Below are 26,640 nucleotides of genomic sequence, written 5' to 3'. Positions count from 1 at the left end.
CTTAACACTAGGTCTGATATAACCTCTTGGAAGCCTTCCCTATTGGCCCCAGGAAGAGTCCTTGGCTTCCTCTTCTTCCCTCTCCTGTATGACTAACTACTCATGCTTTTGTTACTGTTTGTCAGCTTGTCTGTTTACACTGAGAGTTTGCTGAGTAGAGACTCTATCTGACACATGGTTGTGTCCCCAGCAGTGCCAGGAGAGGGGCACAGAGCAGACATGTAGGATATGTTGCTCATGTGAGTGGTTGAATGAATGAAGGGTGAGTGAATCCAACCTTGAACCATCATTTCTTGGCCAGCCCCAGAATTGCTGTTTCCTGGGGTAAGCCCATTTGATAGCCAAAGGGGAAGCAGACAGGAGGGACTGCTCTAGAAGGGAGAAAGAAAATCAATAAAAATGTAAATCTGGTTGAGAAAAGCTGTCCCAAGCTAGCTGTGGGGAGAGATAAGACTGGGCTGGCTGAGCCCTGGCTGACAGTGGAGGAGAGATTGGGGACAACGGAGCTGCGGCCAGGGTAGGGCAAAGGAGGTATGTTCCTTCCTCTGTTGTCACTGCCCCCTCCCACCCTGATGCTCTCTGTGTTTATGAAATTTTTTCTGGGACAGAAGGAGAAGGGAGCTTACAAATCCTGATCATCAGGTGTGGTGCCTGTGAGCAGGTACATGATCTTACCCGGTCCTCACAGCTTCTGGGAGATAGGAGCTAGGCATGCTCAACCTCACTTGCAGGTGAGCAAACTGAGGTGCAGAGAGGTTAAATCATTTGTTCATGGTCACACTGTAATAAGTGGCAGAGTCAAGATCTGATCCCAAGCCTGACTCTCTCCACAACTCTATAATCTTTTCACTCCATTAAGGGCTTTTGACTGGGGATCTGGGATTCTTAGGAGGTCTACACCCAGGCATCAGATGGTCTTCAACCTCTGAAATCAAATGCACAATTGTGTATTTGTCTGTGTGTGTGTTTTGTTTTATGTTTAGTGGACAGTCTATGTCTTTGATTAGATCCCCAGAGGTGGTTGTCACTTGCCCCCCATTGCCTGTACCATGTTGCCTTCCTGGAGTTGGTGGCCTTTGAGCTGGGCCTGGAAGATTGAGTAGGACTTTATGAAGTGGGGATGGAGAGACAAGCAGTGGGGTGGGGATGAAGAAGATAACCCAGGTTAGAGGGAACAGCATAAGCAAAGGTATGTGAAGGGGAAATAATTCAACACCTCCAGGCAATGGTGAGGATGTCCATGAGTTCTCTTTCACTTATGTGCATGTCAGTCATGACCCTTGGAGGCCAGCTCATGATGGGTCATCTGCCTGCCCTAGAACTTACCAGCCTCTAGCATCCCAGACCTTCCCAGGGTCTACAAGAAAAGAAACCTCAGGCCTAGGCATCAGGATGTCAGTTCTGGTCTGAGTCCTGTCCTCTGCTGACTTTACACTGGCACAATCTAGCAGGGAGACTTAATGTCTTCTCCTCCCAGCTTCCTGGTACAGGGTAAGAAAGTAAGCTCACAGATGCAAATGCTTGTGGCTCTTCATTGACCAGAGGCTATATTAGGGGAAAGGACTTCCCTGGGACCCCCACAAGGCCTGGAAAACCCCTCTGGCCCTGACCTGCTCCACCCCTTGGCTCTCGACCCATTTCTGTCTTGAGTAACTCCTGAGTCTCTTCACCATGGCCAGTTTGGAAGACTTTAGGCACAAGGACCTCGTCTTTTCCTTCAGATCTTGGCTCAACAAAGAGGTGGACTCACCGTGATATGGATACAGCTTGAGCGTCCAGGAGTCTCCCCAGATCCACGGGAGGGCCTCGGTGGTGTGTTCATGTTGTCATATTTTTGTAAAATTTGCAAAGGTAAGATACTTTAACCATAGTAGAAATTACTATTTTCTTCCCACTCCAGCTTCGTTTGTGTTTCAATTTTCCTTTATATGGGATAATTGGAGTGGCCATGGGCACTTCTGGGATCTGACCAAGGGGAAGCTGAGTGGGGAACTGATTTGAGTTGGGTTCATTAGGACATGTTTATGTGGTCCTCTGAAACACAGGATGTATTAATATTTATGTGGTTCTCTGTGTATAGATAAATCATTGCTAGTAATCTCTGTGTAGAGAATAGCTTCTAGGAATTCTACCCACTGCCCAACTCACTTGGCATGGTGATATTAAGTTGCCATATCGTGATATGAATGTGTCTCATGGCACCCAGCCCAGGAAGTATATGGTCAGTAGAGAAGAAACAGGAGAAACCAGGCTTGAAATGTACAGAGCCAGAAGCTAGTCTGTGGAAAATTCTTCTAATCATCGGGGGAGAAAATGTGTTTTAGAGGTTATGCAGGGCAGTTAATAAAAGTATTATGCATTTTTGGGGGATTGTGTGATGTATCTGTTTTGCATTCTTTTCTCATTATAGGTAAATATAGGTACTTTGTACCTAATTTTATGTTTATAATTTTGTATATTTTTCTTAAAGAGGGCTCCTCAAATTATAAAACCTTCAGTTCCCACAAGGTCTTCACATCCAACCTTGGCTCCATCATTTATTTTCTGTGATCTTGGGGAACTCACTTGTGCTTTCTGAGCCAGTTTCCTCTTCTGAAAAATGTGAATGATAATTTGGACAGGTGAGGATTCAGAAATCCTCGTGACCTTATTCCATTTTTGAAACCATTAGTAGAAGAAGTCACTCAGTCAAACAAAAATTAAACCAGAATATAAAGATAGGAAAAGATGTAATATACAAGCAATAACGGTGAGCAATGAATCCAGTAAAACTTAAATCTAAGTTAATGGAAATGATGTGGTTGTTGCAAACCTCTAATGCAGTTTATAAAGAAAGAATTTTTGTAATAGAAGAGACATTATGCAAGAACAAATTTAATAATAAGCTGCATCTATAATTCCAGACTTTTTTTCCCCTGCAAAACCTGGGAAACAAGAGGGATGAAGGAATATAAACATCCTAAAAGCCTCATATTGTTGGAGACTTTGAAATTCTTGGCATTGATACACACATGCTTAGATATTTGTTAAACATTTACAGATACCAACCAGCAAAATAAAAAGGGAATTGGAACTTCTCTACCTCCCTTTTCTTTTATCACGTGGAAAAATCTCAAAGCCCTGGCACTGGGAGCTGCTCAGAAGGCAAGGGCCACATGTGACCCCAGCTTCCCCCCACCCCAAGCACAGGGCCAGGAAGCCACTGCTGGTGGCTCCGTATCTGCTGCCTCCCAAGCAGCAGGTCCCAGTGAGGTGGGGTGGCAATAGGTTGGGCTGGGAGCAGATTAATAAACTCTCTCCTCCCCGCAGGGAAATAACCAGGCCAGATAAGACTAGCCTTAAAACAAAACAAGGGCCGATGTAGAAAAGGATTGGATCATAAGACCTGAGCAAGCCATAGCATCACTCATTACACAGAGCTGAGCTTTACTGCTCCCGGCATTACAGTAATGGGCCTGACACCAGCCCAGGAATCCAGAGAACCAGGTGCCACCCCCCAAAAAACAGTGTCACAGAACTAAACATTATCCATGCTGCCCCAAGTAACACAGACCCAGGCACTCAGGAGAAAATAGAGAAATTAGGATCCTAGTCACAAAGGTCACAGGGACTTTGGTGGCCCCTGGTCACATGTGTGAAATCTTGGCAATGTGTAGGAATCAGTGAGTGCACGCTGAGTATGTGTTTGTCTGAAATTAGAAAATACCCAAGTGTGGGCCTGAGTCTCCCTCCCTGCCCCAGGGCCCAGACTTGCCCACCCAGGGCCCCTAAGGCAGGTGTTGGGCCTCACCCTCAACCATGGCTCCCTGAGGGCAAGGGCTAGAACTTCCTGAGATGGAGAGTGAGTCTCCCGGCTTCAGTTAAGGCTTCCTGGGGCCCCCACACAGGCCTTCTGAAGGCCCTGCCAAGTCTGGGTGTCCCACACCTGAGGCCAGCTCCTTCCTCCCTGTGGGAGTCTACCCAGGGGCCAGCTCAGTGCTCTGCCTCCAGGGGGCGCCAAAGGGACACTTCTTAAAGGCTGCTGGAGTTGGGGAGGAGACCTGAGTGTACACTGACCACACAGATGGTCACAGCTGAACGAGCCTGAAGGCTGGCAAGTTCATTCCCACCTGACAGGAGATGGCTGAGGCTCAGATAGGGTGATCCAGGCGAGTGCAGACCAGGGCTGGGGCCCAGCATGGGGGGCAGCCTGGCCCACTATGGCTCACTTTGCTATCCAAGGGCCCCAGGGAAATGTATGCAATCTTTCCACCCAGGAAAGCCTGGCTCCAGGACAGCTGGCTGGCTGGGGGAAGGAGGAGGAAGACCCTCTTGCTTCAGAAATGGCCAACACAGCAAATGCCCAAACAACTCTTTGGTTCAGACTAGCAAGCAAAGGCTCAAAAAAGCATTCAGTGTCTTGCCTGAAGCCACACAGCAATTTAGTGGAGGAGCCAGAATGGAACACAGGGCTCTTGACACCCAATCTTGGGCAAAGGACTCAGAGGAGGTACTGCTGTGGCTGCCACTCTTGGCCAGGTGGGGCCCCAGGACGGCTCACACTCGGGAATCCTCCGGCTTCTTCCCTGGCCCTGACACTAGCAGTTGCTGCGCTACAGCAGGGCTGGATCTGCTCTCCTTGGTCCTTGCCTCTTTGTCCTGCTGCCTCAGGATGGCCAAAACTAAGGCGAAGCAGATCACGGAACCTGTTTTGAAGAAGAACTGGAGGCCGATGAACCTGGGGAAAGAATGGGAACCCTTGAACTCAAGAGCGGCCAGGCCAGGGCATGGACATCAGCAGTCATCACTCATTATGAAATCAGAGGCACCGAGGCCTCAGGGAGACACTGACCTCTGCTGCAGCTCTTCCCTGAAGGAGAGGGAGAGGCTCTGCAGAGGAGCCCTGGGTGGGAGCAGAGGCCTGGCCATCTTCATCGCCATGTCTTGGACTCTGCTCTGTGGCCTGGGCTGGCCCTGCCTGTCTCCGAGCCTAAGGGCTCAGAGGGCCTGACAAGTAGAATTTTATATTGCCCCACCTGTCCCAAGAACAAACGGGTTCCCTCTCCCCTGTTTAACTATCAAGGCCCTTGTCTGACTTTTCCTCTTCTAGGAAGCCCCCCTGTGGACAGTCCCAGCCCACAGGAACTGTGCCCTCCTCACCTCCTCAGAGCTGAAAGTGAACAGCTCCTTGTCCCCAGCCCTGCTATCAAGTCCTCTCCACATCCATCCCAGGCCAGCCGCCTCTGTGCCTTCAGGTTCCTTTGAGTTCCCCATTGTACAGATGGGAAGACTGAGCCCCAGGTAAGTCCCATGATGAGGGAGACAGAGCTGGGCCTGAAACCCAGGCCTCCTGTGTCCTAGACAGAGCTTTCTCCCCAGCCCTTCACCCCAAGTCCCTCTTGCAGCATGGCTGCTCCTCTGTTTCTCCCCAAATTCCTGCATAGACGCTGTGGTCAAGGCCCAGCTCTGCCAGTTATTAGCTGTGTGACCTTGGGCTACTTGCTTTAACTCTCACTTTCTTCATCTATAAAAGGAGGGGGGCAGTGTCTAGCTTGAAGGACTGGTGAGCTCAGCACTGAATATATAATGGCACCTGTCACCTAGCAGGTAGACTTAAATGAAACCTCCCCTGCCTGCTGGTATCCTGCCTGGGACTCTGAGAGTATTTCCAGCACCCTTCCCACAAGCCGTCAAACCAGGTCTCACCGGTTTCGGAGCAGGTCGTTATTGTAGTAGCGACAGACAGCTCGACGCCCACAGCTCAGGGCCCAGTGCACACAGGTGGTATCGATGGCGCTGCCGTGGATCACGGGGCTGGGCATCCAGGCTGAGGGAGGCAGTGCTCAGGGGATAACGAAGGCCCACTGTCCTGCCCTGCCCCCTCCCTGGCACATACAACCCCTCAGGGGCTCTGGGTTACTGGGGCCTCTTGGCTCTCTGGCCCTCAAGCCCGCCTCACCCCTGTATCTGAGGTAGCTTCCTGATGGGTTGTCTAGCCTCTGCCTATACACCCCGCTGTAGGAGAGCTGGGCCAGGTCTGTCACCCCATGGGCTTGTGAGCCCTAAGATCAGGGATTGAGTTCCGCTCATGCCTGTGCCCCAGGCCTGGCACACAGTGGGCATCTGGACCCCATCACCACCAATGGTCCCAAGCAAGATCTTTACCCAAAATCCTCAGGAACATGAACTGGATGCCCACGGCCAAAGTCTTGTCTTCTTTCTTCACTCCTCTAACAAGCAGAGACATGGGCAACATGAGGTTGGAGGGGTTCCAGCCCCCAGGGGCCAGGCATCAATGGTGAAGGGTTCTCATCATGCCCTTCTCTCCCACCACCCAGCACCAGCCTCCCTCCCATCTGATGATCTAAGCTGGGGGGCTCAGGGACGTACCCCATCCCTTTTCAACCTGCAGAGCCTGGTCCCATATACAAGACAACACACCCACTGACCATCAGGGTCCTGTGCTGACCTCTGTATGTTTCTGGTCACAGACATCACTCCTCTTCCTCCACCCACTGGTCCCATCAAATTCTCCCCTTACTCCTACAGTTGGCAAGACCTGGAGCTGGGACAGCCAGACACTTCCCCAGCATCCCCAACCACTGTAACGCCACAGCCTGCGATCCTCTGGCTCCTGCCAGACAACACCAGTGGCCAGCATTTATGGAGCACTCACTACGGGCTCAGTAATTCTGCCCTGCAACCCCACATCACTCCCATGAGTGAGATGTACATTAGCCCCATTTTATAGATAAGGAGACTGACACTTAGACAGATTCAATAACTTGGCCAGGATCTCATGGCCAACAGCGGTCAGGGCCCTCTCCACGCAGTCCTGAGGCTGTGTTCTCAACTCCTTTTAGTCAGGCTGCCTGTTGGGCATCTGATTCCTCTATTTTCTCTCCCAGGCCGGCTTGTGTTCTAGATCTACATGTCTTCTAGTATTTGCGAGGGGCTCCATTTCCCTTCTAATTTCCTAGAAAGTAGATAGTGAATAAAATAATCCCAGGAGAAGGAAAATGGAAATTATCTTGCTCTGAGGTCCCTGTGATATTGTGAGATACATATTTGGTCTTCCCGGCATACACTCCTACAATTCTTGGACTTTTCAAAGTGAGAAGTGTCTTTTTGTATGCTAATAAGTGGACTGATGGTGAGCAGCCCCTAGGGAGCTTCAAGTTGGGGCTTGGTCACCAGAGGGACCAAGGCAGGATTAGAGGGTAGGGACTTTCAGCCCCAACCTCCAGCAAGGGGAGAGAGGCTAAAGGTTAAGGTGACTGCCAATGTCCAGTGATTTAATCAATCATGCCTACATAATGAAGCTTTGGAGAGCTTCCGGATAGCTGAACACATGGAGGTCCCTGCAGGGTGCAGCCAGGGAGGGCATGAAAACTCCTCCCCCATACCTCGCTGTGTGCATCGCTTCATCTGTATCCTGTGTAATATCTTTTATAATAAACTGATAAAGTAGATGTTTTCCTGAGCTCTGCGAGCCACTCTAGCAAATAAAGCAAACTCAAAGATGGGGCTGTGGAAATCCCAGCGTATGGCTGGTCAGTCAGAAGCACTGGTAAAACAGCCTGGGGCTTGCGGTTGGCACGGGAAGTGGAGGGGAAGTCTTGTGGGACTGAGCACTCAGCTTGTGGGGTCTGATGCTGTCTCCAGCTAGATCGTGTCAGAATAGAATTGGAGGACACCGGTTGGGGTCCACTGCAGAATTAATTGCGTGCCTGGTGTGTGGGAAAATACCCCCACACTTGTTGCAGAAGTCTTCTGTGTTGATTGTTGAGTGACAGAATAGAAAAACTGTTTTTCTCAGCCGAGTGTGGTGGCTCACGCCTGTAATCCCAGCTGTTTGGGAGGCCAAGGTAAGTGGATCACTGAGGTCAGGAGTTCGAGACTGGCCTGGCCAACATGGTGAAACTGCATCTCTACTAAAAATACAATTAGCTGGGTGTGGTGGTGGGTGCCTGTAATCCCAGCTACTAGGGAGGCTGAGGCAGGAGAATCACTTGAAGCCAGGAGGAGGTTGCAGTGAACCGAGATTGCACCATTGCACTCCAGCCTGGGCAACAGAGCAAAACTCCTTCTCAAAAAAAAATTTTTTTTTCTCACTCAGTCCTCTTATCCCAGTCCTCACCCCAGGAGACCCTGATTTTGAACTCAGGTGACAATTTGTCAGGGCCAGCAGGCACTCTTAGGATGAGGGCCACAAAGATCTTGGCCCAAAAGGCAGTGCTCAGCATGGGCTGGGTCCACAGTGGGCACCTGATAAGCGCTTATATGTAGCCTTGAAGCAGCATTCAGAATCATGCACCGGACTGACACAGTTTGGTTTCCTACATGCACCTCCTGCAGCTCATCCATTGCAGGTATGATGTCCTCACCTCTAGAGGCCAGGACAGGGCCCTAGGTATGTCCTCCTCTCCCCTGGGCAAGTAGGAGCCTGGGCTCTGGGCCAGGGAACCAGTACTATTCCACCCAACACTTGCTATGTGACGGGGGCCAGCTCCTGAACTTCTCTGAGCCTCAATTTTCTTATCTGCAAGATGGGGAGAAAACCTTGCCTCAGTAGGTTGCCATGGGATGAACACAGTTAAGGCCACGTTGTGGGGGCCAGGACACCCAAGTGGCCTCCTTCCTTGAACTCCCCCCTCAGAATTCCTTGTTCTGCTTCTGGTTAAGGACCTCCTGGTATCCACCTGCCCCTGCCCCGCCCCCACCTTCACCTTAGGATGAGCATGAAGGAGGGTGTGTGGGTGAGACAGGCCAGGGCCGAGCCCAGGCTGACCAGGAGCAGGAAGGGCACCACCAGGTGGCTGCAGGTCGAGTCGCAGGATCCCGCCATCACGGGGTTGCCCTCCGCCACGCAGCTGCAGTTGGTATAGAAAACCTGGAGTGGGAAGAGGAGGAAGAGACTTCAAGAGCTCCAAGGGCAGGCAGCTGGCCAAGGGCTTGCAGCAGGGAAGGCTTGTGAGAGGCCCAAGTCCCACGGCCATTTGGGGTAGAGCTGGCTGGGCGTCCGAGATCCTGACCCATTGGCTGAGCAAAGATGGCTTGAGGAGCAGGCACCTCAAGGGCTCTCTATGCTCGAGTTGAGCCTGGGCTGAGGCTGTGAGCAGGGAGAGGGAAACAGAGAGAAAGTAGAGAAGAGGCAGGGACCCAGAAGAGCATCATTCTCCCACATTCTACACCCCAACTGTAAGAAAACATCCCCAGACTGGCCATGCCCCCAGGCTGGTACCCTGGAGTGTTTGATCCCAGCCTGCACTCACTCCTTAGGTAGCCAGGAAAACCTCCAGCTAAGGACTCTGAGAAGTGATCTGGAATGCCAGGGCCCGCGGGCACCCGATAGAAACCAGGCCAAGCCAAGAGGCCTGGTCTTCTCTTTACTTTCCCATAGACCAGAGCTTCTAGACTCATGTGCCCCAGCCACACAGGGCCTCAGATGGGAGACAGGTGTGCAGGGAGTAGTCCCATCAGCTCTTAAAGTGGCCAGCTGGCCTGGGCAGCTAGAGCCCTCTGAGCATCTCACCTCCAGCCCTGGCAGCTGCAGACGCTTCCCAATGTGAAAAGGGTTCGGAATCCCTGAGGTGGATGCTGGGGGCCTTGGGAGAATTTTAAGCCAGGAGTAGATGAGACTGGATGGTACAAAGGGTGTTCTGGGGGCTGCACGGAGGAGGGACCAGATCAGGGATGCAGGCCAAGGGCCCATCACAGAGTGGGCTTGGGGGTGTATGGATAAAAGGGTTTAGATTTGAAGTTACTTAGCAGGTGGAATAAGAGAAAGGCAGGAGAGAGTGAGCATGTGAGCACTTAGGCTTGGGTGACCAGGCACTCTCCATTGGCCGGCAGAGCCAATGTGCATGATGAAGCTGTGCTGATCCTTCACACAAGGGTCTGAAGACCCTTCACACAAGAAGCTGTGTGACCCCTAAGTGCATATCATCTTACATTGCAGGAAAAGTGGCCCCTGAGCCTCCAAATACAGGCTGGAGATACAATGGAGGGACAAGAAATGGAGAAATGCTAAGGCAAGGTTCCTGGGAGAGACATCCTGCCCCTGCTCCTTTTCTCAAAAGCAGAGGGTTGCTGGGATAAACGCAAAGGCTGGATTTTTCCTGACCCTTGGGTTTTTCCTGACCCTTCAGTTGGGTTTTTCCTGACCCTTCATATTCATCTAATTCCATGGCAGGAAGTTTTTCTCATGAATGACTTCAATCCCTCTGCTGCCTCAGAGTCTCATTCCCCCAGAGCATTCAGCACCACACCTGTGCAGTCACCCACCTGCCCCATCTTACCTCATTCACTCACGTACTCATAAGCTGTTACTGCACAGCTGTGCTGGGTGCTGAGCCACCCATCCCTGAGCCAAGATGCTCACAATCCGAGGAGGCAGACATGTCAAGACACAATTCCAGGCCAGCATGACAATAGTCCCTGAGTGCTAGCCTGGTCTCAGCTGCACCCTCCTCCAAATACTGTACCTAAATCCAAGCCTCCGTGATGTTCCAAAGAGGGGGCTGACTGGGAGGCCAGGGCCTTGGTGTCTAGTCCCAGCCCTGGTATTGAGACTCTGGGCAATGTCTGGTCCTTTCCTGGGCCTCCATTTCTCATCTGTACAATGGGCGTAATAGGAATGCGTATTACTGAGTATTTAAAATTGCCTAGGCACTGTGCTGTGTGCTTTCATGGATAACGTCATGTGGTTCTTTGCTTACTATTTAATGAATTCATGCAGGTAAAGCATTTAGTCAGTACATTCCTGCTCTGTAGTAGGCACTCAATAATATCTCCCCTATTTTACAGACCAAGAAACTAAGGCACTGGTTAAATAATTTGCCTAAGGTAACAGAGCCAGTTAGAGGCAGAACAGGGATTTGAACCGGGTCCCATACCCACAGGAGTTCACTGCTCCACCTGCCAAGGCCTGGGGGCCTCTGGAAGGGCTCTCAGGCCCAGGTGGTGCCTGGCTGGCTTCTAAAGGACTGTGCACCATCAACATGTTCTTCTGCACCAGCCGGTGCAGCCCAGGTCTCTCCCTGGAGGAGCCTCAGCTTTAGATGCTGATGCCCAGCATGAGGGTGGGAGGTAAGAGGACTCTGGAGAGAGGGAGATGTTGTCATAACAACCAGCCTGATGCTGCTGCCCCGACAAATCCCCCAGGCTTCACTACAGCCTGGGGGCCTGAGAAGGCAGACATTGTCCCCCTTTGTCATTTTGGGAAACTGAGGAAAAAGGGGAGGAGGAACCGGCTGGTCTTAGCCTTCCTAAGATTCAGAATGCACTGCTGCTGATTACATTGCCTTCATTTCCCCACTGGGCCCCTTGGCTCTGAGTCCTCAGCTCCCAGCACAGGGCCTGGCCCAGAGGAAGAGATCAGTGAAAGTTTGTTGACTGACTGACTGACTGAATGCTCGCTGGCCTTCTATGTCCTGTACTCTGCTCGCCTGCCCCCACACTATGGCCTCAAGCGTGATCAAACACAGATCTGAACTTGTTACTCCCTTGCTGAAAACCCATCCATCGCTTCCTACTGCTCTCCAGAAAGTCCCCATTCTTGGCCTGGCATTCAAGGCCCCTCTTTTTCTGGGCCCTGCCTTCCCTTCATGAACCCTTGTGCTTCCGCTCCAACAGAAATACTGTGTATGCATGCTTGCACATGTGTGTTCCTCCAAACCTCTGCTTAGGCCATTTCCTCCTGCCTGGAAAGCTCTTCCCTCCCAAGTCCTAGTTTACCCATTCATTCTTGAATGTCTGGCACAAATGCCACTTCCCGTGAAGGCTTCTGGGACCCACCCCCACCCAGGGGGTATGTGTCTCTTTTCATCCTTGTATGTACTTGTATCGACCAGTGGTCTTACCTATCAGCACCTCTGGAATTCCTGTGAGTTATTTCCTTTTGCATCTCCCCTGCACAGAGATCTGGAAGCCAGAATGGTTCACCTCTGTGCCCTGGGCCCAGGCTGGCAATGAAAGCTTTATTTTTATTTTTTGAGATGGAGTTTCACTCTTGTTGCCCAGGCTGGAGTGCAATGGCATGATCTCGGCTTACTGCAACCTCTGCCTCCCGGGTTCAAGTGATTCTCCTCTCTCAGCCTCCTGAGTAGCTGGGAGTACAGGCACACACCCTGACGCCTGGCTAATTTTTTGTATTTTTAGTAGAGATGGGTTTCACCATATTGGTCAGGCTGGTCTGAACTCCTGACCTCAGGTCATTTGCCTGCCTCGGCCTCCCGAAGTGTTGGGATTACAAGCGTGAGCCACCGCGCCCGGCTGATGAAAGCTTATTGAGAGAATAATGTTCTACATCTGCCAACAGAGAGAGACAGAGAGAAAAGAGCTAGAGAGTGAGAGCTTGCAGAGGTGGAGAGGATGACAGGCCCACAGAGACAGGGCAGGCAGGGCCCTGAGGGGCAGAAATTGCCACCAGAGGCCTGACTCACCTGGCTTTTGTCCAGAGCATCCTGGACCACCTGGCTTGAGCAGCCTGCGTGGCAGGGTGTGATGTATTCCACATGAGTGCTGGGGTCGCAGACAGGGTTAAAGCCGTCCGACGGGCAGGAGCAGACCTCCATGCAGCTTGGAAACAGCTCCGGCCTAGGCTGGGCACTGGTGGGAGAGAAGGTCAATAGGGTTGGCCTGGCTTCCCTCCCTTAGGCCACTAGCGGGGACCTCCTCAGCCCTGTAGCTGAGAGCAATGGCCAGAGATTTCAGCTCCACACGGAGGATTTTCACCATCAGGGCTGCCCGATGATGGTGTGATAGTGAGCTCCTTGCAATGAAGGTGTGCAAGTATGGAGACAGGCCCCCTAGATCCTACGAGCCTTTGAGCTTCTTCAAACATCTCTGCACCTCAGTGACCCTTCTACAGGGTATACAAGATAAATTCCTCCCAGAAGTTAGTGTCGGATGAAGAGTATCTTTTCCTCAATGAGCTTCCTTTCTCCGAAAATCAATGATTGCTTCCTTTCTCAGAAAATCAGAGCTATGAGTGTGGGACCCGATCAGGAGAACTGACCACCCGTGGGATCTCCAGCCTGTTCCTGCCTCTCTGGGCTTCAGTTTCTCTGCCTGTCATGGCCATCCTGCAGTCTCACTCCCACCACCCTGTTCACTGTGTCCAGGAAACATTTTAGTCTCACCTGCCTCCCTCCGAGGGCCTGCCCCCAAATCCCCGGGGTGCCCCAGCTCCAGGTGGCCAGGGCAAGGTGAAGGTGGGCAGGGGCAGGAGGTCAGAGGGAGGCTTAGTCTGAGGGGGAGGTCACCCTGGGAGGAGGGCAGGGAGGTGGCCCCTGGGACTTAGAGTGTCACCTGGCTTCACACTAGGGGGAAGCACAGCTAACCTGCCAGGGAGAGAGAGGCTCAGAGAGGCTGTGCCTTTCAGGGTCACACAGGGGTCCAGTGGCCAGGCTGCGGAGAAGGCCAGAGGTGGAAGCTGGAGGTCCCTCTCTTGGGCTTGGGGTGGGTGTGGGGCAGAGGCCAGGCTGATCAGTGAGGCTGGGACTGGAGCTTAGTGAAATCTCAGTTCCATGGAGAAGAGGGTGAGCAGGAGCTGGAGACAGTCTCTAGCCAGGGTGCGGAGTGGGGAAGTGGGGCATGGGGCAAAGTGAGCTCCTCTCCCTCCCTGGGGTGAGGGGGCACTCCATCTGAGAGGGAAGGAAGATCATCAAACACAAAATATTTCCTTTTCCTCCTCTGCCAGACAGTGCTGGTGTGTGTCTGACAACGTCTTGGCACATCTCCCTCGGGGTGGGGGAGGGAGTGGGAAGGCTGGCACTGTCTGCACTGAGGGCCCATCAGGAGGCGGTGCCAGGGGACTCTGCCAAGGGAGAGGCACCTCCCAGAACCCTCTGCCAGCAGCTGGAAGGCTGAGCAGATAAGAGTTAGGGGGCCCTTCCTCTGCTCGTCACTCTCATTGACCACCTGGAGCTGATTGCTTCTGTGGGGACAGGCCTGGCTCCAGGCTCTACCCTGTTCCAGCTGTGGGGTAACTTCACCTCTCTGAGCCTTGCTGTACTCTTCTGTGAAAAGGGGCCAATAAGAGGACCCATTACAGAGATCCTGTGGGGGTTCAATGAGATGTAATAGGGGAAGACGCTGAGCGAAGGGAGACCTTCGGTTCTTGCAGCTGTTGGGACCTGTGGTTGTACAGGAATAGGGAAAGTTCTTCTTGCCTAGCTCAGTTGGTCCCAAATGGTCTCTTCAGTGAAGTAGAACCCAGAGCTTAGTGAATAAACCGCAAGAATTTAGGTGAGAACACAGGTGACATGAGATGTCAAAGCTAAGGTGTGAAAGGGAGAAGAAAAGAGAGATGGGGCGTGTGGGATGAGCTGACTTTTTCTCCCACACACTGTTGAACACATTGTGATAAAATATCCATTGACTTTTTACTCTAAAAATCATTTGTTTGAGGACCTGGCTCCCTTCTCAGACCAGGGACTTCCTGAGGACGTGGCTAAAGCCCCCGCTGCAGTGCCTAGAACAGGGCTCTGCACACAGGAGGCCCCAGTCTAGAGAGCGGAGTTGCCTCCCTGTTTGGGAAAAGAGGGGCAGAGAATGAAAGGGGGAGGAGGGAAGGGAGATGGGGGAGAGATCAGCGAGGGTGGGAGCTGGGACAGATGGGGAGGGGCTGGGTGCTCCTTGGCCCTGAGCTGAGCCCCCGACAGCCATGCAGGAGGACCCCCGGTGATGAAAGCTGGCACCTGGGTGGAGGCAGAAGATGCCAAGGAAGAGGCGGGGACAGAAAAAGTTGGGAAATTCTAGCTGAGTGTTGGGCCAACTTAAGCCTGGAGCAGTTTCCAGGAAAAATGAAATCATTCCGGAGAAGAGGCAGGAATGTGATTTCCAACATCCTCTCCAAGAAGGCTCCCAAGGGTAAAGGTGTGATGGAGAATTGTGGAGCTAGAAATCAAGAGACTTCCTCCCAGAGGGTGGAGGCAGGTGCTGCCTCACAGATGTGGAAAAAGAATTCTGTAATTTTAGAGTAGTGGAAAAACAGAATTTCAGCTCCCAAGCTCTAAAACCCAAAATATCAGAGGTCTGCTGTGCAATCTTTTCCCAGTGCCTGAGTCTCCTCTGCAGCCTCTCTGATAGGGGCCATCCAGTCCCTTGCTCACTCTCTCATCTCCTCTCGTCCTGGGATGGAGAGCATGCTCCCTTCTGGGCAGGCCATTCCTCTGGCTGAGCTGGGTCCTGGCTCCTGTGATGCGGCCTCTGTCCCATCTCTGTTGGGCCCACAGGGCTTAGTCACTATGGAGATGCCATCCCATGGGTGGCTCTGCCCTGTCTCAGCCTCCACACCCTCCCGGACTTGAGAGTTTCTGCCCCTGAAGTCTCATCCATGCCCCTTCCAGTGGTGCCTGACACCTACCCTGGAGCCTTCTGGAGCACCCCACTGCTTGACTCCAATCTCCAAAGGGCTGTTAAGCAGAGGTGGGGAGGCAAGATTTGAGGCAGCGGGCACCCCACCATCCTGGCCTCTGCCCAAGGCCCCTGTCCTCCCTGTCCTGTCCTCCCAGGCTTGCCTTCATGTGCCCACGCACACACTCACCTGGTCTGGTGGGTGATGCCTGCAATCTGGTGACTGGGGCAGCCGATAAAGAAGAGCGGCAGGCTGAAGAAGAGGCATAGCAGCATCCCCAGCAGGCAAAGGGCACCGCATCCCACGGGGCCCAGGTGGAGGCGCTTGACCAGGACGCCACCCACCACGATGCCCACGATGACCGAAGGGAAGGAGAGGCAGCCGATGAGCAGGTTGGCGTAGGAGGCTGTGATGGAAAACTGGCGCTCCAGGAACTTGGGCAGGAAGGTGGCCATGCCGGCAGCCATGGATGACAAGCACACCTGGGACAGGACCACCAGCAGGAAGATAGGGTGGCGTAGGGTCTGCAGCAGCACCCTGGGGAAGACTGTGGGGGTGAGTGCAGAGGAGGTCAGGGCAGGCGGGGCAGCCAAGCAGTCCAGCAAAGACTGCCCTCCTGCCCTGCTCAGTTCAAGCAGTTCCATTCCTTTCCAACCTGTCCCATTCCACTTAAATCTATTGCAATCAATTTTATCCCACTTGATTCCAGTCCATTTATTCTAGTCCTTTTTTATTTTATTTATTTATTTATTTATTTATTTGTTTATTTTGAGACAGAGTCTCTCTCTGTTGCCCAGGCTGGAGTGCAATGGTGCAATCTCAGCTCACTGCAACCTCTGCCTCCTGGGTTCAAGTGATTCTTGTGCCTCAGCCTCCCGAGTAGCTGAAACTACAGGCGTGTACCACCATGCCTGGCTAATTTTTGTATTTTTTAGTAGAGATGGGTTTTGCCGTGTTGGCTAAGCTGGTCTCAAACCCTAGCCCTCAAGTAATCCACCCTCCTCGGCCTCCCAAAGTGCTAGGATTACAGACATGAGCCACCACACCTGGCCCTTGTTCTAGTTCATTTTTGAAATTCTGTTTCGTTTTGTTCCATTGAGTTAGACTTTATCTTATTTGATATATATATTTTTTTATTCAATTCTATTCAGTTCCATATAGTTCTGGTCCATGCCATCCTGTTTGATTCAATTTCATCCATCCCATTCCATGTCATTTCATTTTTTCTATTCTACGTATTCATTCCTCTCCCCTGCCCCACACAGTTCTTTCCATCCTGTCCTGCTACAGCTTTTTCCAAGCCACCCAGGCCTTCATCCTCCCTTGCGTCCCAAACACAGGTCTCAATTCCTTGCCCTGACCTACCCATCCCTAGCTTGTATTTCTCCATAGCCCTCTACCTAATGTACTATATTTTCACTCATCTAGCTGTTTTATTGTCACCCTACCAGAATATAAGCTTTCTTTAAAAACATCAGGGGGTTTTGTCTGTTGTGTTGATTACTAACTCTCCAGAGCCTGGGATATAGGAGGCACCTGAATTCATGGGATGAAGGAAGGAATGAATGGATATATGGACTAATATGTAATCAAATGTCAATATGTCTGGGGCAGAATCAAAGACCTCCAGAGAAGGTGAAATCTGAGTCGGCTTGGTGCTGGGAGACTTCCTGGAGGCGGGACAGAGCTAGGGCCTAAAGAATTGGTGGGGCGGGGATCTCGGGAGGTGAAGCAAGGAGGAAAAAGAATTGAGTAGGGACCCAGGAGGGGCAAATGCTTGGAGGTAGGAAAAGAAGTGAGTGTTCTGGCAAAAAATTACCTCCCCAGTCTCCTGCTAGCTCCTAAAATGGTGCCTCATTCACTGGTGCCCCCATTGCAAGTCTGCTAAACTGAAGGGCACAAAAGGGTGGGAAAGTCCTTTCCTCTCTGGGCTCCAGCAGCCAGGTGATGCTCATTGGCAGGGGCAGCCCAGGTGAAAGTGTCAAGGACACTTTCTGTTCGACACGTGAAATCCTCTCTCCACTAACGTGTGTTTCTGCCTGCAGTAGGCAAGACTGAAGTCAAATATAAGATATGGAGGGAGAGGAGCAAACCACTTGCCAGACCAGGCTGGTGGGGCCATGGGGGTTCTCTGGGCCAGGTGGGGGCTCCTTCTGTTCCTGCAGCAGCAGGACCAGGGCCTCTGTCATGGGAAGATTTCTGTCTGTCCTCAGAGCAGGGCCAAGTCAGCTGGTTCCCTGGCCCCCTTGGGCCAGGCTAGGATCTGTTTCCTTGGGAGGTAGAAAATAAAAGACAAACAGTTCGGGCGGGGTGGGTGGGGACTGTGGAATTCCCCCTCTTTTCTGTGCCAGGTCTGCCTCCTGTCCCTGGTTCCTTGCTGCACACCACGCATTTAACCAGCATTAGAGTGAAGAGGTGTGAGGCTCCCTCTGACCCCAGGTAGCTGCTCAGCCTTCTTGCCATGAGCTGCTCTGGCCAGGGCGTCTGAGGCCTTATATTGAGCCATGAATTTCAGTCTGGCATGGTCCAGGTTGTACAGGTGCCCCTACTGCATGGTAGAGTCCAGAGAGGGACAGGGGCTCGCCCAAGTTCATCCAGAGGCCAGTGTAAGGCCAAGAGTCTCCTAGGGTCTCCTGACTCCTAGTACAAGGTCCATCCTCCCTTCTATCCCCCCTCCCCCATTCCTGTGCCTCTCTGGCTGCCTGACTCCAGAGGGCTCCATTTCATGGATTGCTTCCAGTCCATTCTCCTGCACTGATCACTGCAGTGTGCTTTATAGCCATCCCCCATCTCTCCTCAGCATCCACAACCTGGCTCCAGAATAGGTGGAAAATTCCTGGAGGGCAGAGGCTATGCCTTTCACTAAGATAGGGCTACCTGCAGGGGAATCCCAGGGCCCATCTCCAGCTCTGAGGCAGATCTTTCCCATGAGACAGGGCTTCCCTTAGCACAGCGCAGTGTCTCCCCCATCAGACAAGTCAGGGCCTCCCTCAAGTCAGTGACTCTGTCTTCTTCATCAGCCAGGAGCCTCACCCAGCTCCTCAAACAGAACAGGTTCTCCCTCAATCTAGGGACTATGCTTCTTCCAATTAGTTAGGGGCTTCCCTTAACTCAAGGGCAATGTCTCCCCCCTTAGACAGGAACCTCTTCTACTTCAAGGACTACGTCTCCCTCATCAGACAGGGGCGTTCTCCATCACAGAGGTCAGGTCTCTTCCATCAGCCAAGGTAGGGTCTCGCTCCATTTGGGGACCACGTATCCTCCATCAAAGAGATTGTATCTTTTGCATTAGACAGGGGCTTCCCCTAGCTCAGAGACTGTCTCCCTCATCTGACAGGGGCCTTTCCTAGCTCAGGAATTATCTTTCCCCAAGAGTATAGGGCACCTCCAGCTGAAGGACCATAGTTCCTCCTCCCTTGGCCTTCCTTTTGGCACCAGGTGGTCAAGGCCAGACCCTAGAGTCAGACTGGCCCCTGGAGCTCAGCAGAAGCCAGGCTGGCTCACTGGCCACAGGGCCTGAGGCACCCCTGCCCTGATTCCCTGCAGGCTCATGTAGAAGCTGAAACTACCAGAGACAATCTGGCCTAGAACACTTGCTCTAGGTTCCAATTTCAGCAGCTTCCCTCCGGGCAGAAGCCCAAGCAGTGATTAATAAGCAATTCAGCAGCACAGCGTTGTGGGGCCTAATAGCATCTGGCGGTGGCCTGAGGCTAGGGAGTCCCAGCCCCTGCCTCTAGGCCCAGCACCATGCATGGAGTCCAAGCCCTCTCTTTCCCTGAGAATGCTGAAAAAACTGGGGGCTAGATTACCGATATCCCAACATCAAGTCTTTTTTTTTTCAGACAGGGTTTCTCTCAGTCACCCAGGCTGGAGTGCAGTGGTGAGATCACAGCTCGTTGCAGCCTCAAACTCCCAGGCTCAAGCGATCCTCCCACCTCAGCCTCCCCAGTAGCTTGGACCACAGGCATGCACCACCAAGCCTGGCTAATTCTTTAATTATTTTTTATTTTTTATTTTTGTAGAGGCAGGGTCTCCCTATGTTGTCCAGGTTGATCTCAAACTCCTGGGCTCAAGAGGTCCTCCTGCCTCGGTCTCCCAAAGTGTTGGGTTTACAGGTGTGAGCCACCATGTCTGCCCCAACGTCAAATCTTAGGAAGTTCTTCCCAAGAATAGGCCTAATTCCTTCCTGTTGCAGAAATCCTCAGTAAGGAATGAAGCAACCCCTGTGGATAGTACCCTCCTAAACCACAGGCAGCTCAGTTTACTATCCTAGGGCATGGTCAGAACAACAGTGGAACAAGAGTAATAATTGAAATAATTGTACCTTATATATGAGTGCAGTTTTTTTTAATAGCATAAAGAGGCTTTTCATTTTTCATCTCATTTGATTCTCATGATAGCCCTTGAGACAGGCAGAACAAGGATTATTGACCCAATCTTCCAGATGAGGAAACTCAATTTAGAAAAGGAAACTAACTTCTAGGCCGGGCGCGGTGGCTCAAGCCTGTAATCCCAGCACTTTGGGAGGCCGAGACGGGCGGATCACAAGGTCAGGAGATCGAGACCATCCTGGCTAACACAATGAAACCCCGTCTCTACTAAAAATACAAAAAAATTAGCCAGGCGAGGTGGCGGGCGCCTGTAGTCCCAGCTACTCGGGAGGCTGAGGCAGGAGAATGGCGTAAACCCGGGAGGCGGAGCTTGCAGTGAGCCGAGATAGCGCCACTGCACTCCAGCCTGGGCGACAGAGCGAGACTCCGTCTCAAAAAAAAAAAAAAAAAAAAAAAAAAAGAAAAGGAAACTAATTTCTTTAAGATTGTACACTGGTCACTGTTACGGGCAGGACTCAAATCCAAGTCTTCTGACCTGCCATCCGGAGCTCTGTAAGAACTGGGCACACGGCAGGCACTCACTCAATGCTCCTGGGGTCATGCTCTTGAGAAAGAATGGCCTGGTCATAATGCGTACTCTGGTTACTGATAGACTGAGTTCATAGTCTCATGATAATAGCCTCATGGACCTTAGATCATTGAGTCTCCTCCTCGCTATATAGATGGGGAAGCAGAGGCCCAGAAGAGAGCAGGGATCAGGGACAAAAGCCCAGGTTGTGGATTTTATCCCAGAGCTCTCTCTGCCCATGCCACTGCCTGGGAATTTCACAATTTCCTGATGGCCTCCCATTTGCAGGCTCAGTGGTGGGTGGGAGGGGAGGAAGGGTCATAGAGGAAGGGTCATAGAAGGCCTGACCTTCAGGAGCACAGGCTCAGACCTGAACTCATCTAGAAGCCCTGAGGGTTCTGAGAGCCAAAGAGGGAGGGAAGGGGCCTTGCTGGCCCATGCCTGGCCCATAGGGGATATTTTGAAAGCAATAAAAAATGATGGTCCAGGCAGAGAGGATTGCATGTGCAAAGACTAACAAGAAGTAGATGGTGCTCACACAGAGTCTGCAGGTAGAGAAGATGAATCAAGAAAGGCGGGAAGGACTGGATCCCGTACAGCCTCGAGGGCCCCTCTGGCCCTGGCTCCCCATAACCTGGTCTAAGCTGACTTACCTTTAATGAACTGGATCACAGTCAGGTTTGGTGCAATCTGGACTAGGCCATCCTGCTTCTTTGTGGACTCCCCAGGGCTCTGCTTAGAGGGAGAGTCCTTGTCCTGAAGGAGACATAAAACCAAGGACAGTCTGCTGGATACCAGCGATCCCATTCAGAGTGGGCTGTGGGCTGGGGAGGAGAGCTCTTGGAGAGGAGAGGGTGAGGGCCCTGTCATATCTTCAGGAGCAACTGAGGCCTGCAGTGTTCCATTTGTTCTTGGCCCTACAGGTACCCAACAAGTGGTTTTGAAAGAATGAATGAAATTCTTGTGGTTAAACTTCATCATCACCAGTATCCACATGGGTTAGTTGTCATGACCACTATTAACATCATAATAATCACCAACATTTTTAGGAAAATCACCACCATAATCATCATCATCATTTCTATTCCTTTCAGCTTAAATATCACCCTCATTCACATCACCCATATCATTGTGACTAAATGACAAATTTAGTCATGACATTACCATCACAATATGATGATTGCTATTGTTATCTCTGTCGTGATCACCACCACCAGCACAATCATCATTATCACTGTCACCTGAACCTCCAGAATCACCACCACCATGATGATAATCAGAATCATCAACGTCATTATCACTGTCTCTATCATCATCATCACTACCATTGTCTTCACTGAGATCAGTATCACCAGCCTCATCTCCATCGCCACTTCCATCATCACCACCAATGCTACCCAAAACACCAACACACCAGTCCCGTCAATCTTCACTCCCACTGTCACTGCTCCTCTTGGATGAATCAGGTCATACCCAGAGGATGGGCTCAGCTTTGGGTCCAAGCTGTGAAGATGCCCATGGACACCCTGGAGTATGTCCCTCCACCTGGGCGGGGACCGCCAATGTGCAACTTTTGAAAAAGAGGGGACAAGAATATTGTGTGTGTGCAGGGAGGGGGCACAATCACCATCTTCTGATTGTCAGAAATAAGAAAGGAAATAATGATAAATAACGGTTAATGCCTACTAAGCACTTACTATATGCTGGGCACTGTTCTAATGACTAATGCGTAACTTACTGAAACCTCACAACCTCCTGAAGTATATACGTCCCTACCAACAACTTGGAGAAGGAAATAAGCGTCAAAAATCATTTTTAAGAAATGAAGTAGATACCATAATCATCACTTTTTGTCATGTAATAAAACTGAGACACAGAGAGAAAATAACTTGTTTCAAGCCACACAGATAATAAGTGGTCCAGCTAGGATTTGAATCCAGACATCTTGGCTCCAGAGTCTGAGCACTTCACTGGTATACTCTGCAGGAAGGGGGCAACCAATGCCAAGGGCACAGAGTACTCTACCTACATTTCTCTAACAAAACTCTGTGAGGCAGGTACTATTACTGTGCACATATTTTAGATGAGGAAACTAAATCTTGGAGAAGTTGCTATGGGCACAGGGTCATTTGAATATAAGTGAGCAAGTGGAGTGCAATTTAGTTACATTTTTCTATGTAGGCTGAGGTCAGAATTAAAAGCGAAAAATTGGCCGGGCGCGGTGGCTCAAGCCTGTAATCCCAGCACTTTGGGAGGCCGAGGCGGGCGGATCACAAGGTCAGGAGATCGAGACCACAGTGAAACCCCATCTCTACTAAAAATACAAAAAATTAGCCGGGCGCGGTGGCGGGCGCCTGTAGTCCTAGCTACTCAGGAGGCTGAGGCAGGAGAATGGCGTGAACCCAGGAGGCGGAGCTTGCAGTGAGCCGAGATCGCGCCACTGCACTCCAGCCTGGGCAACAGCGTGAGACTCCGTCTCAAAAAAAAAAAAAAATAAAAATAAATAAATAAATAAATAAAAGCAAAAAATTCCCTGGAAGAAAACTTATGCCGAGGCCGGGTGTGATGGTTCACAGCTGTAGTCCCAGCACTTTGGGAGCCTGAAGTGGGAGGATTGCTTAAGCTCAGGAGTTCAAGACCAGCCTGGGCAGCATGGCGAAACCTCGTCTCTAATAAAAATAAAAATAAAAATAAATCAGTCAGGCGTAGTGGCTCACCCCTGTAATCCCAGCACTGTGGGAGGGTGAGGCGAGTGGATCACCTGAGGTCAGGAGTTCAAGACCAGCCTGGCCAACATGACAAAACCCTGTCTCTACTAAAAATACAAAAAGTAGCCAGGCATGGTGGCGCGTGCCTGTAATCCCAGGTACTAGGGGGGCTGAGGCAGGACGATTGCTTGAACCTGGGAGGCAGAGGTTGCAGTGAGCTGAGGTTGTGCCACTGCACTCCAGCTTGGGCAACAGAGCAAGACTCCATCACAGAAAAAAAAAATTAGCCAGGTATGGTGGCATACACTGGTAGTCCCAGCTACTCAAGAGGATGAGGAGGGAGGATCATTTGAGCCAGGGAGATGGAGATTGTGTCAGAGGCGTTAGAATCAGAACGATTCCATGTTGACTGAGGGTTAGGAAAAATGAGGCTGGGACTTGCTGGGCTACATTCCCAAAAAGTCAGGGCATTCCTAGCCTCTAGATGTTGATGGTTAAAGGAACAGATTGAAAATGTTTACTAAATAGACCCAGACTTAGGAGTGTCCTGATATCCCGATGTCTTGAGAGCAGAAGCATTCCTAATTTTGCTTTAAAGATAATAATATCGATTCTTGCAAAATATAGTAATTAAGAAAATCCTTGATCACAAACCCTTGTAGCAGAGCACATCTCCCCATGATCTTTTTTCATCCTATATAAACATATATTGTACCTAGGGTGGATGCGTTCCTCCTCTTACTTTCGGGAACACCCTGCTCTGCCTATGGAGTAGCCATTCTTTATTCCTTTACTTTCTTAATAAACTTGCTCTCACTTTATGGACTTGCCCTGAATTCTTTCTTGCATGAGAGTCAAGAACCCTCTTTTGGGGTCTGGATCTGGACCCTTTCTAGTAACAGTTGCAGTGAGCTGAGATCGTGCCATTGCACTCCAGCCTGGGCGATAGAGTGTTTCAAAAAAAAAGACTTACCCGCAGTGTGGACAGTAGTTTAGAAGAGGCTGCCCTGGAAGGAAGCAAGCTCCCTGTAACTAGGAGTGTGCAGGCCAAGGCTTCCCCAAGTCCAGGGCCAGGGTGCCATGGGCCATAGGGAAGGAACTGTTGGGCTGGAGAGCGCTCATTTGGACTTCCTGGTTCTGCCTCCTCTTCCCATGTTGCCTGTGAGGTTCCTACAGGACTTACACTCTGGTTGGGTCTGACACTTTCTCTTTCTTCTCCCATCTCGTTTTCTCTGAGATCATCATGAGGCAAATTCTGGATTTCCCCACATTTCAGAAGCTTCATGTCAGCCACCACCTCTGGGGGGATCCCCTGTTCCATGCCTCCCCCACCTGGCTTCCTGATGTGGCTGGTTCAAGACTAGTCTGTCCCAGCAGGACAATTCATTCAAATATTAATTCATGTGTTTGTTCCCTTGGGCTTTTTTCCCTTTCTTCTCTCTTCTTTCATTCCAGCAGGGAGCAGGCTCTGGGGTTCCTGTCCTCAGGGGATGTTTGTGACATGTCAGAAAGCAGTAATAGGTTGCAAAGATTTCCCTTCCTGTCTTTTGTTTCCAGAGTTTGAGTCCCTTGAGGAGGTTCTGCTGGGTGTTGTGGTGGGTGTGAGCAGAGAGGGAGGCTCTGAGGATGAGGGGAAAAGAATACCATCTTCCCTAAAATAAAGCCTGGAAAAGAGGAAGGGGCAGAGACAGAGCAGTCTGTGGGTTCCATGAGCAGCAAGGTGCCACGTACCCTCTGAGACAGGGCCCACGGAAGCAATTCACCTCCAAGGGGCAGGATGCACGGTGACCTAGGGAGGCTGGGCTCCCATGTTCCCAGCCTCACCAAGACCTCTTCTCCAAGCACGGTAAGGGAACCACATGGGCCAGGATGGCAAGTGGGCATCACCATAGTGACCACAGTGGGCTGATGCTGATGTCTGCTGAGCGGGGGGCGCCCTGGTGCTTGGGCACTGTGTAAGACACAGGACCTTTGCTTCACCTTGGTCAGAGAGCTCTGAGAAAGGCTGAGATTGAATTTCTTGATGATCTGGCAGGATGGGCATTCACAGTAGAAATTAAGTTGATTTTTAAATAAAATAAAGAATGTCTATTTTATACATGCTTTAGGTCTGAGGCAAACCTTATTTGACAACTTTCTCCCTTGTGGACCCTGAGCTCTGCAAGAGCAGGATTCACGTTTATCTTGTTTTTCTGTTCAAACTCTTGTGCCTAGCAAGGGCCTAGGGTGAAATAGTGGTTCAATTGAAAGAGGAGTGCAAGAGATGGTTCTAACCAGCAGTGGGTGTAGCCAATGCCAGGCTTTTGGGGGAAAAAATGAAAGCAAGAGGAGATGCCATCATGCTCCCAGGGAGTTCTTGAACTGCTGATGGTTCCGAGACAGGCCAAGGGTCCACAGAGCACACCAGGGCTAGCGGAACTACCATTCCAGGACATGCCAGGCCACTGGTATATGGGCTGGTAGCTATGCATACATGAGCCTGCTCCATCTTCACTGGGACCTGCCAGCCATTCCTACACTCCTTTACACATGAGCAAACAAGCTCTGAAGGTAGGCAACTTGTTCAGCATCACATAACTAGAGAGTGGCAGGACTCAGATCCGAGCTCAAGCTTGCCTGAGTAGAAAACTCATGCTTTGACTGGGCTCACATCTATAATCCCAGCACTTTGGGAGGCCAAGGTAGGAGGATTGCTTGAGGCCAGGAGTTTGAGACCGGCCTGGGCAATATAGCAAGATTTCATTTCTATAAAAATGTTAAAATTAGCTGGGCATGGTGGCGTGCACCTGTGGTCCCAGCTACTCAAGAGCCTGAGGTGGAAGCATCACTTGAGCCCAGGAGTCCGAAGCTACAGTAAGCTATGATGGCACCGCTGCACTCTAGCCTAGGTGACAGAGCAACACCTTGACTCAAAAAAACCCTCATACTTTATCCACTAAGCCCCCTGAGTCAGACAGCCCTGATAAAGGACTGGAAGAATGTTTGTGGTGTGATTTGAAGGAACCTGAAATCCTACCTTTTCTTATTTTTTTGAGTAAGGCAGCCTGCGTGGATTATTCATTTATACCTTAGAGCTGCACTGCCTCATACAGCAGCTACCTGTCACGTATGGCTCTAAGCAATTGAAATGTGGCCAGTCCAAATTGAGATGTGCTGTAGGCATAAAATACACGTTGCATTTTGAAGACTTAGTATGAAAAAAGGAAAATGTTTCATCATTAATTTTTTACTATTATATGTTAAAATGAGAATATTTTAGATATAGTGGTTCAAATAATATGTATTATTAAAATTAATTTCTTTTACTTTTGCATGTGGACAAAAAAATTAGAATTACATATGTGGTTCATGTAACATTTCTTTTGGACATGCTGCCTTAAAGAGATTCAGTGAATCCTTGCTCCTTTCTGAGTCCCGTCTGAGCTCTGGGAGAGTGGTCTGGGAGGGGCGCCACAGTGATGGGAGGGTCCTGGATAGCTGAGAGAGAGTGCTGGAGTGAGTGCTGCCCCAGGAAACAGGAGGACAGGCTGGGGACAGACTGATCACTTCCCAACATTTTTTATCAGGAAGGGGCAGGGTAAGCAGAATCTTCTGAGTTCCTTGCCTGGGTTCCCTATTCTCATAAAGAGTAAAAACAACCACAATGTCGTCTGCTCCCATGTGTACATTCCTATTTGGTCTACACTGCAC

At 50.9% G+C, this 26,640-nt stretch overlaps 1 protein-coding gene across 10 annotated transcripts in view; it reads right to left on the bottom strand.

Moving 5' to 3' along the window:
• Nucleotides 1-2,858: 2,858 nt before the first annotated feature.
• Nucleotides 2,859-26,640, bottom strand: part of SLCO2B1 (solute carrier organic anion transporter family member 2B1) — a 158,674-nt gene continuing 134,892 nt past the window's right edge. For 9 of the 10 annotated variants that reach the window (XM_077960372.1, XM_077960375.1, XM_077960370.1 and 6 more), the window contains 7 exons: nt 20,896-20,998; nt 15,533-15,890; nt 12,426-12,591; nt 8,709-8,872; nt 6,145-6,209; nt 5,686-5,806; nt 2,859-4,717 (listed from right to left, as the gene is read on the bottom strand). In XM_077960372.1, coding sequence (XP_077816498.1) covers nt 4,537-4,717; nt 5,686-5,806; nt 6,145-6,209; nt 8,709-8,872; nt 12,426-12,591; nt 15,533-15,890; nt 20,896-20,998 — 1,158 coding nt within the window. In that variant the 3' untranslated portion in view covers nt 2,859-4,536. 10 annotated transcript variants of the gene reach the window in all.

Source organism: Macaca mulatta, chromosome 14 (assembly GCF_049350105.2).
Source record: "Macaca mulatta isolate MMU2019108-1 chromosome 14, T2T-MMU8v2.0, whole genome shotgun sequence".
NCBI lineage: Eukaryota > Metazoa > Chordata > Mammalia > Primates > Cercopithecidae > Macaca > Macaca mulatta.
This window is presented reverse-complemented; position numbering and strand designations above follow the sequence as displayed.